At 41.1% G+C, this 15,400-nt stretch overlaps 2 protein-coding genes across 2 annotated transcripts in view; both read right to left on the reverse strand.

The window, feature by feature from the left end:
• Window positions 1–528, reverse strand: part of LOC116310395 (phospholipid scramblase 1-like) — a 33,825-nt gene extending 33,297 nt beyond the window's left edge. Inside the window, exon 1 of the mRNA XM_039609554.1 lies at window positions 490–528. The gene's annotated coding sequence lies outside the window, so the exon portion shown is untranslated. The remainder of the gene's footprint in view (window positions 1–489) is intronic.
• A 10,214-nt stretch (window positions 529–10,742) lies between these two features.
• phf23b (PHD finger protein 23b) lies at window positions 10,743–15,245 on the reverse strand. Its single transcript, XM_031727167.2, has 5 exons — window positions 14,722–15,245; window positions 13,451–13,482; window positions 13,249–13,341; window positions 12,521–13,133; window positions 10,743–12,409 (listed from the first exon to the last, which is right to left on the reverse strand). The coding sequence occupies exons 1-5, from the start codon at window positions 14,747–14,749 to the stop codon at window positions 12,216–12,218; spliced, it is 960 nt and encodes a 319-aa protein (XP_031583027.1). The 5' UTR covers window positions 14,750–15,245; the 3' UTR covers window positions 10,743–12,215.
• Between the last annotated feature and the right edge of the window lie 155 nt (window positions 15,246–15,400).

Genomic DNA, 15,400 nt, shown 5'->3' on the forward strand with positions numbered 1-15,400 from the left:
AGAGCGACAATAACACAAACATGAATGTTTAACCTCAATCGGTCATGCGTTCAAGGCGAGCGACTCGAAGTTGTGTGTAAATTTGCCCCGTCTGGCATCCCGACACCAAGCTTCACGGATAATATTCAGACACAGCCCAGAGGTCCAAAACAATCCTGACAATGTTGGGTTGAAACTCGTGGCCCTTTTGTCCCTGATGCACAGTATCTCAGACCTAACTCGTGAAAATAAAAGGAGTGGGTGTGCCCCGTGTCAGCGCAGGACTGGCAGCTAACTGCCACTAAATGTCAATATTGAGCTCTTTTTTCTTTTTTTCCCCTTTAAAGGTAATTAAAGTAAACTCAGGTTCCCATAAGAGCTCATTAAAAAGAAAACCGCCAACAGCTTCTTAAAGTAAGGCTCGCGAGCATCTCCTGCCTCGTGAGGACTCTTTACGTCGTAGTAAAAGAAAGAAGAAGAAGAAAAAACACTCACACAAAAATATCTCACCTCAGTGGCTGTTTTCCCCGAAGTTCCAGCGACAAGAAATGAAAAGAAATTGGTGGGAAAGCAGAGGTTTGCTGTCCTCTTAACCTGTTAGCCGCAGCTGTGCTGTACGTATCTCCCCTCTCCACTTCTCTCTAGTCTCCTCCCCCTTTCAGGGATTTTACGTGGGCTAAGGCAGCGGTCCCCAACCTTTTTTGCGCCACGGACCGGTTTATGCCCGACAATATTTTCACGGACCGGCAATGAGGTGTCGCGGATGAATACAACAAAATAAAACTAGTGCCGGTACCGAAAAAAAGAAGATTTATTCATAACACACGTGAAAAGACCCAGGAAAACCGAGTTAACGATAAAAACAATAACAAAATAACGCTGAAAACCGATAAAAACCCTGAAAACCATACATTTCACACCTGAACCTCAACTCTCGCGGCCCGGTACCAAACGACTCACGGAACGGTACCGGTCCGAGGCCCGGGGGTTGAGGACCGCTGGGCTAAGGCTTTGGTGGGTCATTGAGCTATGAAGATGTGGGTTTTTGTGCACTGGGCGGGAAGAGGAGACTGGCGTCACCAGGGACGTCTAAACTTGTTATCGCTCGCTGCACATGCGGGAGGAAGACGAGAAGGAGGGGTGCGATCTGTGAAACGCTGGGGCAGCTCCGACCACCAGGGGGCGCCAAATGCCAGAAATTACAGCCACCTTCTCCTGCTCCTCCTCCTCCTCAGGAAACAGGGACACTACAGTAAATACACAGAGTGTACTGTAAGACTTTGATTATGCAACGCTGAAGTTAAAGAAGAGTAAAAAGTAAGACTGATATTCTGTAAGAGAGTAGTAATAATATGTATACTATAATAATATGTCTTCTATAATAATTACACTGTATTTATAAACCATATTTATTATAGTATAATACAACCAACATTCCTACCTCTGTTTATAAACTGTATTTTTTATAAAGCAACCACAATTCCTACCTACCTAGTCCTGCCTCTTACTCAATGTGCACTACCACCGATCACATCGCACATTATATTGCACTGATCACTTGCTCCTTAAATTGCACCTGCTCCCTTATATATGGCACATATAATTTGTATACAACTTGTACACATCTGTGTAGATACTTACGTTATTACATACATTCCCTGTGTAGGCACCTCATAAACTTTTTTTTCTCCTTGTAAAGGAACTTTAATGTAAATATCTACATGCTGCTATTGGAAAGATGCCAGACTGTGTTTATTGTTCTTCTAACAGTGACAATAAAGATTTATTCTATTCTATTCTATTCTGCTATAATAATATGTATGATATAAATATAAGAAACAGCTCCAAGAGGTATGTGGAATACCATGTCTGTGTTCATCTGTCACAGAATGAAGTTACTATACAGTTATTATACAGGTTTATATTCAATGGTAGGAATGATTTCCTGAAGTTGTCTTTTTATGGCACTGAGGTTGAATCAGTCTGAGGGAGAAGGGGCTCTGGCGCATCAGTACTGTGGAGTGGACTGGTTGTGATGGGTTGTTCATGATGGAGAGCAGTTTGTTCAATGACTGTCTCTGACTGAAATGCCTCCAGATTTTGGGCAGCTTGTTTACCCTGCTGGCATACCCTGACATACTCATTTTTAAGAACTCACATTGCTAGTAAGTTATTGCAGTAACCCATGTTAAGCCTTTGTTAATTACTCGGTTAATAGTAGCTACTAGGCCACATTGATCTCTTCTCATTTGTTTTCTAATTAAATAGCAAAGTAAGTTAAACGTAATGCTTCCCTGTGTTAACACAGTTTTCCCTTTCACAGCACACATGGGCTCTGAGGCCGATATTGTAATTCAGTTGAACTACACTAATCTAAAGTAAATTCATGGAAAACAAGACAAATAAAAACATTAGTTGATGTTACAGCAATTTAACTAGCCAAAATACTGAAGTAGCTATCTAGCTCATTTTAGCTAACACTAGGTCACTGTTTCCTTTATATTCTCTAAATAGGACAAAAGCAAATGACAATGTTAACAACACAGGACTAAATAAAGATAATTTAAACTCCTTTAGACCAAAATTCAGATGCATATTTAACTGTCTTTCAAAATTAATATTAAAAGAGTACAATGTGATAGGAACTGAATTATAAGCATCTGATGTCTGTTTAAACTCATTTACACAATGTGGCATCCACTAGATGACAAAGCTAGTATCTAAGTTTAACTAAGTGGTGTAGATCCTATCTGCCTCTGCTGTCTTTTCAGTGTCAGAAGTGTGTGAAAGGTGAAGAAATCACCTGAAAGAAAAACAAAAAAAACCCCAATAAAGTTGAGAAACAACAAAGGTTTGAACATAATGCAGACTGTGGTCTTCTGAATGGTGAAGAAATCTAGTGATTAAAAAGAAGATGTTTTTTGTCTTGTCTCGTTGTCTCACCCCAACCAGTCAAGGTTGCCCCTTCCCGAGCCTAGTTCTGGTTTCCTCCTGTAAAATTACATAAAATTGAATTGAATTGACTTAACAGTTTTGGTGGAAGATGTAGCAGATGGCCATCTTAGGGACTTCTACATCGTTATCTTAGACAGATATAAGGAGACTTATGTTGGACTGACGTATTTATCAGCTGGCAAGAAATTCACTCACTATAAATCCTAATATCCACCCATACTTGATGTTTGCTAATCTGTCCCCAATAATCAAAAGTACAATTAATCCAGCTTTAAAAACAATGTAAAAGTGATCTTAAACTCAAAATATAATGTTTAAAACTAACTTGTTCTTCTTATAGAGCATTTTTCCTATGCTATACTCTGGCTTTTCAAACATAGCAAGAGGTTAAAAAATTAGCAATAACTTAATTTAAAACATTACACAAGGGGAAATCTGAGTATTCATAGAAGCGAGGAAGGATTAGCAGTAAAAACTTGAACTAAAAATAAAAATAGTCATACTTATATCAGCAGAATGGAAACTGTAAGTATTATATTATTAAATTAAAATTAATTCTAAGTTTCAGTAATGGGTAAACACCAATTTTACATTGGTAAGATCTTGTACTGCTACTGCTATATATAAAGTCATGCAAAACATTGGACTTTATGGGGCAACTAAAGTGTCCTATAAAATGAACAGGCCAAAAATAAACATATGAGTAGTTTGTATAAAAGTAGAAATAGAAATGGCTCCCATCAGCAGCTCAGTGTGCGTTTGTTTTGGGTGTCTCACTTTGTACTAGCTCACAGTGTATTTACAGCGCTGGTTTCTTTCACAATAATACGACAAATGTCTTCCGTCTCTGTTATGCAACTGATACGTTGCTCATTTTGATATTTCTGCTCATCTCTGTGTGAAAACACTAACACAAATAGCTGAACTTACATTGCATTTCAATGCAGATTCAATCAGAGAAAAATACAGTTATATATATATATTTAGTTTTTTCTCGTTAATATTTTTTGTGAACGAGGATCGTCTCTGTGAGTCTATATTTGGGACCTGCTGCAATGCCTGATACTTATAGGCCAAGAAGACGGGGCGGGGTGTCAGCTCACACACACAGTTAGAGAGAGAGAGTGCCATACACATACTACCAATCACTCTACTGTGCAAAATCTTGAAGCCTCCACTTATTTCCAATATTTTGCTACTAATGAGCCAAACTTTTTTACTTTTTTAAAAAGTGGTCTTAAGCAATAGTTCTCCAGGCTTTCTGTAGGTCTTTCTTTGTTCATTGATTGCTTTTTCACTCATTTTCAACACAGTTCTTGTACCTGTCATGGTTTAGAGCTGAATTTCAGCCAGTGGTGTTGGAGAGCTTGTATAAATTTATAGAATTATGAAGGTAGAAAAGTGCAGATTTTGGTCAACCATGCTGTACCATCTCCAAAGAGTTTGATTGCCGACAAGTTCATTTTTCAGCATGACAATGATCCCAAACACACTGCCAGTGCAGTAAAAGCATAACTGGATAGAAAAACACACAATGACAAACTATCAGTGATGGATGGGCCTCCCCAGAGACTGGACCTCAACATTACTGGAGTAGTGTGAGATCGGTTCAGAGGAGGGAACAAAAAGGCAGAAACATCCAAAGAAGAGCTTTGAATGTTCTTCAAGAAACCTGGAGAACTATTCCTGAACACTACTTAATAAATAAGAAAGCGTTTCTAAAAGCTGAGTTCCATGTATGTTTGTACATGTTTATATATGTCGCATCAATCAAATCAATCAAAATATAAAGAAGACCGTACTGTATCCTTTCACTTACGCCTGCTGTCTTTGACTGTATGCTAATACACTTAAATCCCTATCCATGACTTTTGCATTTTAGACATATGATTAATTTTGGTGTCACAATTTTACTCTATACATTGTGAACAAAAAATATTTAAATCCACTGCATTTACATAGATCTGTTGCAATTTAAAACATTATTTGAGTATGATCCAATTAAAATTAGCTAAAAATGTGTGCATGCGTGTTATGTTATGTAAACATTTTGATCTGGTTTATTTGCTTTATTGATTGATTTTTATATTTTTTTAGAATAGAAAATCAGTAACACTCAATAAACATTAACCTATGACCAACAAACATGATTAAATGTACCTACTGGTCAGCTCTTAAGTAAGCCAGCTGCTAGGCATCAGTACTCTCCTCTCAGCCTCAGAATTAGTAAATATTAAATTTAGGCTCAGATCAAGTGCAGGTAGTCTTAGCTAGAGTTGGATGTCTCGAGACCGGTCTTGGTCTCGAGACTGGTCTTGGTCTTGAGACCGGTCTCGAGACCACTTTTACGTGGTCTTGGTATTGTCTTGGTCTCGGATCCCTCAGTCTTGTCTTGGTCTCGCTGTCTCGGTTTTGCTGTCTCAGATCGACATAGTAGTCGGGAGATTTGGAGTCAACAGTATCCATGACACACAACGTAACGTTCGATAATGTGTCATGCGCAAAAGCATCAGCTCTAAGAGCCGTGCTTAGAGAGTGCTTTGTAGTAAATCAGAAGAGACGACTCCCATTGAGCGAGAGCCGACTCCACACTTAATTTCTTTTCGCTGCTCAGCTCTCACACAGTGGCTCAGCTATGCTCCAATCCCTCCATATTTTGGCCAATCACATGCGAGGATATAGGATAATATCATTATGTGAAAAACAGAGAGGGTGAGAGACGAGACAGTCAAGTCAGTAAGCGAGTGAGACAGTAGACAGCGGTGAGGAGGGCTGTGCGAAAGCAAAAACACATAAATATGCCTGACACCCATAAACAAAGCAGCATCTGGCTGCAGTTTAAAGACTTTTTTGTCTCGGTCTCGGTCTCGTCTCGACTTCGTCTTGGTCTTGACTCGGTCTGTCTTGGTCTTGGTCTTGTCTTGGTCTCGATACCCTCTGGTCTTGGTATTGTCTTGGTCTTGGTTTAGGCGGTCTTGACTACAAGTCTAGCCTTAGCACACCTTTAAAAACCCAAGACGCAGGAGCATTTGTGTGGCTTAATCCTAGCCTTTAGCCTCTAACCAATCCTACCTCTCTACTGAAACCTGTAACCTCTTAAACACGAGAGCCAACAAAATGTCCTAACATCTGAAAGATGATCCTCACGTTTACATCGTCGGGAGGACATTTGGTCCTGTGTTGCAACAAAAGGACACGTACAGTCGCACACCCAGCTCGAGGCTCCTAATGAGGCCTGTCCCTGATAATGGGGGTAATCAGTGCAGCCTATCTGGCCTCTGCCCGTGCTGACATGCTGCCAGCCTTGTCGTTTCTTATTTATACACGACTGATCTATCAACACTGGCTCTATGTTTGGTGAGCCTCAGTGTCCCGAAATAGAAATAATTAGGACAGGGCGGAAAAAGAGGAAAAGTGAAAACGTGTCTCAAAGCGCATACCCTTCAAGTAGACCCCCACCGGCCCCACCCGATTCTCTGCCAATCTCTATCCATCCCGGCTGCACTGTCTCTCCTGTGTTTTGTTTTCTGCAGCAGGCCGGCGGGAGGAAGACGGGTGGAGAGGGCTGTCTGTGTGGTCTCAGTGGGGTGGTGATTTGAAGTCGGGCGAAGCAGAGTGCTTTAGATTACCACACACACTGATGCTATCTCTGATTGCTGTGGATGGGTCCTTTTCTTTGGGGATTTACAACACAAAAACAAGCTGACTTACACAAATACTTTAATTAATTAGTAAACTTACTACAGTTTTCATTGGTCAGTAATTATTAATGATTGATTAGGTAATCTAGATACACTTATTGATTGCAAAATGCATTTAAATTCTGTAATAATTGAGCAAGTTATGTGTTCTCTGGGTGGATGCTAAACAGATAGCGGTTTCCAGCAGAGAGCAAAAGGAGTACAGCATATTTTGTTCTTATCAGAGAGAGAATGAACCTTCATTTGAGATGTTATTTGTCATCTGATGTTTGTGCATTTCAGCAAAAGTCTTTTAATCTTTAAACTCTTTCAAAATAAGTTCCCTGTATGCTGTAGTCTGATTATTATAGGCTGCATAAAGGAACTTGTTTGAAGAAAACAACCGCACAGTCTATAGAAACCTGACAGAATAATCCAGCTGAAATAACAAAAGTTGTGTGTAGCTGAATTCACTGCACGGGCTCAGGAGCACCTCTGAATACCATGCTCAAAGAATATAGTTGCTTTACACACAAATGTTAAAACAGTCTCCACAAACAGCAGTGTCTTCTCTGGGCCTGAGTTCCTTTAAGGCGAGGTGGAAAAGTTGTCTTGTAAAATGATGAGTAAAAAATTGTGTTGCTGCTTTTCAAACGTTCACAGATGCTGTATGCTCAAGGTGAGCCGCGCCATTGCTGCTGTTTTTATATCGACACGCGGCTCAAAATACAGCATCTGCAATGGTATGGAGGCACATCAGTGCACATGGCACATCTGTGAAGGCACCACTGATGTTGAACAATATGTGCAGGTTTAGGAGGAACATATGATGCCACCCAAATGACTTTTTCCTTTTCAAGGAAGCCCTTGCTTAATTAAACAAGATAGCGCCAACACAAATTTAATGTGTTGGTAATAAGATAGTTCATGGAGCACTGCAGTGAGATGTTGCTACACCCACTCTCCGACCACAGTGTGACGGTACTTGGCTTCAGGACTTCGGGTGAGCAGTGGAGGTGTTCGGGGCCCTGAATATTGAACTGTCAACAGTGGATCTGCCAGTGGAATTCGTCGCTGTTGGTGCTATTTGAATCCAATTTGAATCAACACATTGTTTGGATTCCTCCATCAGATGACATCCAAATGACTCCAGCTGTGGTCAGTGGTTTTGGATCCTGACCATCCTCTGCTCCACTTAATGCACATGCAGCTGAAGACTTTATCTAACACGTGTTTGAGCTCCACTGCCACGAGGACAGCTAGAGAAAAAAGTTGTACCACAATACCTGCATTAATTTTACATTTAATAAAAAGCTTTTTGCTTTTTTGTATTTTCCTAACTGAGCTCCTTATTAGTGTAATTTTGGGTTGTTTCTTTTAGCTATTTTGTTCTGTGACAGCGGTGACATAGCAGTAAATAAATTATTTCTTATCTTATGTTAAGCTATCCTAGTTTAAAGAAATCTGGGTGGTAAATGTTCTCGCAGTTTGGATCTGTCACCCACTGAAAAGAATTTATTTTGAAAAGACAAAAACAACAAAGGACACTACGAGCTGTATATAAACATACTTTTCTCCCAACTTTTATTTTACATTTAAAGTAAAATACTCATATTTATCAGCTTCATGATTTTATATGTCAGCTTTGAATGTTTCTCTAAATGATTTGCAGATCAGTTCGCGGTTCATAACTCCATGTAAATCTCTGCTTTTGTAAAAACCGGGCTGACCAGCATTCGATGTGATAGAGTATAAAAAGTATAAAGAGTATAAAGATGTTGTTTTCACTCATGCTTCTCAGCTTCATGCCTGCATAAATGACATGGGAGGATGTAAAGCCTGAGGGTATGCATTACTCCGGGCGAGCTTGTAAACTAAGTGGTCTTATCATACTCTCATCTGTCCGCAGCAGCAGTAATGAAAGCGGAGGAGGGCGTGGTGGGGCTGAGGCCATGTGTGTGTGTAGTTGTATGTAAGTGTGTCAGGGCATGTTGTCTGAATCTAAAATCTCTTAAGGTTTTGACAATAATGATTGACAATAATGATGTTAAGGAAGCAAGGCGGCAGGTTTAATTGGCATGTCTGAAGTCACATAGTCTCTCTCACACACACACATACACACACTTAGCCTAAACAGCCCCATAATAGTCCCAAAATATAAACCCACCCTGGAAGCATGGCTACAAATACCCTCGTCTCCACACTGGTCAGCAGAGAGAGAACCGCACAGAGACGCACAGTTGGACCCAAGACAGCTTAGAGTCGAAATCCAAAGAAAAAACCAGAGATTTTAAGGTGAGCAAAGGGTTTGTTTTCAGATTCATTTTCTTGTGTGTCTGCACCCTTACAGGGAATTAAGACTCACAGTCTGTCTTTTGCACCGTTCAGATGCTTGGCTCTAGATGGATGCTGCCCTTCCTGGCTCTTTACCTGCTGCTGGAGGAGATATCTGCTGCTGTCATACCAAGCAGATCCAGAAACAAAAGGGTAAGCCGCCTTCTTTTTTTAAAATTTTTTTTACAGACATTAAATTTATCACCATTTTCAGACGAGCAATTTAAACAGCTACTGGCGTTTAATCCTTTGCCATCTTATTGAATGATCTGATTACGTCCTCAGGAGGTCACCTTAATGGACCAAGAAGTCTTTTCCCACCTGTTCGATCACTTGGACATGAGCGACCTCTCTGTGGGTGACACAGGGGAGACAGTGGGAGATGTGGGCAATCGCTCCTTTCAGTCAGAGACTTTCATCGCCCCAACAGAACACCTTCCTGCCCAGCGGCAGCACCCGAACCAGCACCAGCATAACCGGAAAGCCAACGAAAAGAGGTTAGGACAAATGGCTCTAGATATTTGTCGAACAGTTAGTTATACAGCCACACATGATAGAGAAAAGGTGTAAATAGTACAAATTAGCTGTAAATACAGCAACTATGTGCTTATGCAGCTTAAATAAACTGACAAGTTTTGATTTATGGAGATGATTGTTACTTATATTAGATATATTAATCCTATGATGTAATTTACAAAAAAGGGAACTCATAAATTTGGAGTTAAGTAGATATAGATTTTTAGCTCTTGGCCAAAATACATGTAATGTTAAAGTTTTGTGTATTCTGATGTAAAAATGAGAAGATCAAACGATCAGTCCAGAACCAAATGATGTCTTTTGATTTGATTCCAGCACATCTTAAATTCCCCGATGTTGTGTTGAATTGACTGTTTTTCTCTCTCTGCTGCGTCTACAGGAGGAAGGTCGCTCCTCTGGACCCCATCGGCGGCTTTCAAATATCCAGCTTCAGAACCCGAATGGTGAGCTGCAAACGACACTTTTCAAGCTCCTTAGACACTTAGACCCATTTTCCCCACCAAATAACCTGCATCACGGCAACATTTAAATGCCACAAGCTCAACACATGCACACACTCACCCTGTTGAAACATAAAGTATACATGTGGGCCTGAAACATCGATGGCTTTAGCTTTAAAGAGCTGTTATTAATTAGATTATTTTTAGCAGACTGCAAAGTAAAAAATATTAAAACAGAACTATATGCTGTCCCATTCAGTGCAAAGAAAGCAATCTATTCTTAAACTTGTATTCTATGAACAAAAATATCTAATAAATAGTATAAAATATACATAAATACACAGATATCTATGTGTGGATGTGCACTGAAGTTATTATTACTTGAATGTCCTACTTGCATAGGCAGCTATCGTCTTTCATGGCTTGTTGAAGTTTTCCATGACACTGGTAGCCATTTCTAGCTGTACTACAACAATGCTTCAGCATTAATAATTCAAAAACCTTGCACTTGTCTAATATGAAGAACTGAGCATTTATATATTTTGTTTTGCAGGATGAACCAGACCTCCACGGGGAAGATTATCAGAACTAGAAAGCCTGCTAAATATCATGCATGAACTTTGTAGAACTTGGTATTTATTCAGCATCTGTGCCATACTAACGAGTGAGATTCCTGCCAGCTGTCGCCCTCTGCTGGTAGAAAACAAAACCTGACAAACACAACTGTGTGCCAACACCTAATAAAATGTGATATGTAACTGTTTCTTGTTTTGTGTGTGTGTGTCATTTTATTAAAGAAAATTAAAAACTCAACCAGCATGTTCCCAAAGACTTTTATTTTTCAAGCTACAATTAAAGGAAAAACAAAACAATATCAGACTGCAGAAAATATAGAATTTGCTTGAGTATTCTCTCTTCACTTTCACATATGTACATTTGTCAAAGAACAGGATATGTACACAGAAGTTTAAGTTGTACGGAGAGTGCAACTGCTACTGGAGACTTACCATGACTCTCCCACGAACAAAAGAAAAAACGCACATGGTAAAACCAAACAACATAAACAAAATGACAACCTAGACAGCCTCGACTTGTTTTCTGTACACTACAACTTTGTTCTCGATGTGAGACAATCGTATGTCCTTTTTCTGATGCGGGGTGCATCTCTAATCCCCCCCTTCCTCAGAAAGCCTAGAAATAAAAAATACATATATATATTTTTTAAACAACCATTCATAAACGAGCCTCAGAGCCACTTTGACATCGTAAAGCACGGCAACAAACCAGTCGTCTTACAGCAACGTTCCCCCCGCCCCGATATCAGATGATTTAAATACAAAAACAAACACATAAGTAAAAACTGACTCACGGTTAATGGCTAAGTGATTAATAAGCCGGACTGTGAGAAACACTAAGCGCACCATCGACCAAGTCCGGTTTTAATTAGCTGTAGCTCATCTTAGCCCCGCCCCCAACTTTCAAAAAAAAAAAAGAAAAAAAAAAAGAGGCGGGGTGTATTTAGGTTTTAAAAGTGCACTGCTGAAAGGATAGTTTGAGTACAACTAGATGCATATGAAGATGCAAAGTAATAAATCTTATCCAAGTCAGTGAATTGAAACTTCTTATTTCAGGAGGCTTAAAGACAACCCAAGAAAAAGCTCAACACAAACTACCAGAGTACGATCGAAACCAAAATGAGCTGCCCGTCTGGCATTATGACATGCGTATAAAGTAATAACAGGAGTGACATTATCCACCTCTTATGTGACACAATGTAAGCTGGGCTTCCCTCTCCCCAACTCTTCATGTGTTGCATTGATTTAAGGGTGGGAATGATTGGAGCAAGCTCAGAGTGGTACTCCGGAGACCAAAGGAAAAGGTTTTCACTAATTTGTCAATATGCACAAGAAATAATTTACAAGTCAAAAGTGGACCTTCAGTCTATATGAGAACTATTGAGAGAAAAAAAAAAAGTATATGCACATCACCAGAACTGTAATAGCAAAGCCAATCAACGTTGACGTCAATTAAGAACTTAAAAATGATTTGGAACCGTCAATATTGCCTTTTTTCCAGTTCTTCACAGTAGCCAAAGGGGGAACGAAAACTAGACGTGAGGGATAAATAAGAATGGTTGTGATTGTCGAAAGAAATCCAACAAACTGACTTTACAGTTGCCCTCCAGGTGATAGTTTAGGCTGTTTTGGCTGTAGGCATCAAATAAAGTTAAGTGTCAGAGGACAGCAAAAACAGATCAAACGCTCCTTTTCCCCTCCAGTCCTGCTCAGCTTTAAGTGTCTTTTTTGTGTCCCGACCGCCGCAAGTCCCTGCACTTGTGGCAGTAAAAGATGTCGGGAACGTTTGACTTCTTGATCTTTGCGCATGACAAGTGCACCCATATGCCGCACTGGTTGCACTCGATCATCGGCCGACCCGCGAATGGCTTCCCGCAGTAACAGGTGATCAAGTCCCATGAATCATCCCCTGTGTGGATAAACAGACCAGAGTTACAGGGGGATTATGGTTGTGAGTTAGTTCAAAGTAAGCAACCACCAAGTAAATAACAGACAAAAGGTCAAAATCACAGTGTCTTACCCGATTCCACCATAATGTCTTCATCAGCGATCCATGTCTCACCCTCACTGGAGCTCATTTCTGCTTCCCTGGATTCGTCTGGCTGCACCTTCCCCATGCTCTGCATGCTCGAAGAGGAGCCCCCATGCCCCGGCAGCTCCTCCCTGCCAGCTCGTACCTCGGAGTGCGTATTCCGTGCCTCGGAGTCAGTCTCGCTTTGAGGAGCTGAACTCTTGAGCTTCTTAGCTTTGGGCTGTTTTGAGTTCTTGCTGCGTTTGATGCGGGCTCTTTTCTCACCCTCGCTGCTGCCACTATCTGCTGCCCCCATGGCAGAATCCAGTGACAGTTTTTTCAGTTTTTTGTCCTTCTTGCGCTCTCCCTTAGTGCTGGCCTGGGTCTCATAAAGAGAGTCTTTAAGCTGCATCTTATCCAGCAGGGTGCTGTCAGAGTGCATGCGCCGAATATTTTTGCCCTTATTTGCTCGAGCTTTGCGGACAAACGTATGGATGGTGTGGATGTCGGAGCCCCCATCTGCCCAAGCATTGCCATTGGAACTGCTCCCTCCACCTCCACCATCTGCTGACAACCCCGAACTATGTGCAGAGCTGGATGATGTCGGGGACCACGAGCTTTCCTATAAGAGCAGACAAAAACATCTTCTGTCACAACTGCAAAGCAGTCACTACATCTAATATGATACTTTTTTTTAGAAAAGGGGAAAAAAAGAAAGAAAAACAGCAACAGCTCACCTCTTTTGGACTGGGGATGTAACCAGCATAAGCCAGGACGAAGCTGCAGAACTTGTTGAAGTCCTCAACAGTCCTCTTCTTCTTCTCTGGGGGCTACAGGAAACACATGTCTTTGTTTAAGAGAGTGAAGCTAACCTACACAGCCCTCCACAACAGAGGGCAGCTGAGTCAAATAAAGTGCTCAAATGATAAAAATACTCACCAGAGGTTCCGTTTTACACGTTAACAGTGAATCTGTTGAAGAAGAAAACACGTCTGTAAGTCACAAGTGACCACTTTTCAGCCGCTTAACAGCCACTACATTACAAAGCATACTGTTGCCGAGGGAGAGAGTGGACTAATGCTAGCATTAGCTTGCTAACACGGCTCAATACCTTAATCGGGATTATAAACGATGAAGCGCATGCTGGTCTTATTTTAAAACAGTGTGTTTGTAAAAACTACGTTAAATTAACGTACATAATTGACTGAAGGTCACTTGAGCGAAAAAAAAAAAAAAACAACCAACTAACATCTTCAAGACAACTTCTGCGTCCTTAAACAACCGCAACCGGTGTCACTTTGTGACTGCTTGAACTTCACAAAATTAGTGGGTGTTTAAAAATCACTCTAGAAGAAGAGTTCATCGTTTTCACGCCAAGTTTATAAGGAAAAGTTGACTGGATTGCTAAAATCGCGTCTGTTTGCTGGACACCATGCTTTTGGTACATTTTGTGTCTATGCTAATGCTAGGTGACGTTTAGAGGGGAAGCTAACTGAACCGTATGTAGTTTGTAGCGTTAATCGCAAACGGGCAAGGGAGAGTTACTTCATTTCATTGAGCTTCTACAACGATAGTTTTGCGTGGTTGAAGGCTTAATTTGATAATTTTAAGGGTTGTCTTGTGGCTAACACCCTCTTGATCAGCTAGCAAACCAAGGTAGCTTTCTTGATACAGCAGTGGGAGGCTCCATAGCAGAGATAGCTTTGTGCTATCGGCTAATGTTAATCGGGCGTGTCGTGCTGGCCACCTTTGAAGTTTGAGCTAATGTCCAAAAAAAGGGGGCATTTTTCGGAATTATATTTGTAAGCCAGATTATCTCAACTGACACGTTAGAGAGGCTTCAGTGAGTTGGTTTGCAACCGTGGCTATGCAGCTATTAAGCTATGTGGTTCGGCGCGTTAATTAACTAGCAAGCTAACGGGAACTGTGTAATAAATGTTAACGTCAAATTTATGAACTACAATAACTATACAAAAAGTTGGAATCACACAGTCTTCACTTTTAAAGAACTTTCACGGTAGTTTAACGACAACACGTCCGACTGTCGGTCAATAGCGAGCTGTGACATTATTACAACACACGCAACAACGACGTTAGCCGTAACTCACTTTAGCTTACTGTCCTCAAAACGACAGCTTTACGCGACGAACAGATTAACATCAAGTGAGGACTGTTTTTCGTTGGGTTTTGTTGATAGTCCATAAGCATACCTTGGTGTTCAGACATTATGTCAAGCATTGTCGCCTCGCCGACACGGCCTCGATCCGAGAAGCAGAAACAGCAGGCGAGCTAGCCGGAGAGTGGCGCGGCCGTCGCTCTGCGCCTTCTCCCGGCGTGGCTGCACCTTAGCACCGGGAAACTTTGGCAGCAGAAAGCCAACTGTGTGGAGGATCGAAGATGCTGTCCTTCAAAGAAACTCCACACTTTGTCGAAGTCGTCCTTGTATTCCCTCGAGGGGGAATCCCAATCGGGGGCAAACCACCACCGACCTGTCGCCACACTATTAGCCCGACAAAATACTAATACCACCGTCGCTTGTTCTCAAATCTCCCACTCTTCGTCAGTGCACTAATCTAACCACAACCGAAGTATAAACTTTCATCTAATTAACGCTGCGAATCACTGCAGATCCATGACGGAAACTTCCCTCGATGAAGTTTTTCGTTTCTTCGTCGTAGACATACAAAACGACCGGAGTTGGGGCTTTTTATTCCGCACGGTCCTCTTCGTGCGCGGCAGAAGCCTCTTGAGGCTGCCAACCAAGGGGTATGCTGCAGTGTATGCTGGGTAATGTAGTTTAACTTTCGGCCTTTCCACCAAACGCGTGTACGAGTGTAAACGTTTAATAAACTACATTTCCCTACATGAAGACGATTGAAGCAACAGGGA

This window comes from Oreochromis aureus, linkage group 3 (assembly GCF_013358895.1).
Source record: "Oreochromis aureus strain Israel breed Guangdong linkage group 3, ZZ_aureus, whole genome shotgun sequence".
Lineage (NCBI taxonomy): Eukaryota > Metazoa > Chordata > Actinopteri > Cichliformes > Cichlidae > Oreochromis > Oreochromis aureus.

Excerpts from the sequence above, each read along its gene's own strand:
- phf23b (XM_031727167.2), bottom strand. The coding sequence starts at position 14,749 with ATGCTTGACATAATGTCTGAACACCAAG. Across the intron at positions 13,134-13,248 it reads ACATCCCCAGTCCAAAAGAG|GAAAGCTCGTGGTCCCCGAC; the intron begins GTGAGCTGTTGC and ends CTGCTCTTATAG. Across the intron at positions 12,410-12,520 it reads AGACATTATGGTGGAATCGG|GGGATGATTCATGGGACTTG; the intron begins GTAAGACACTGT and ends TTATCCACACAG.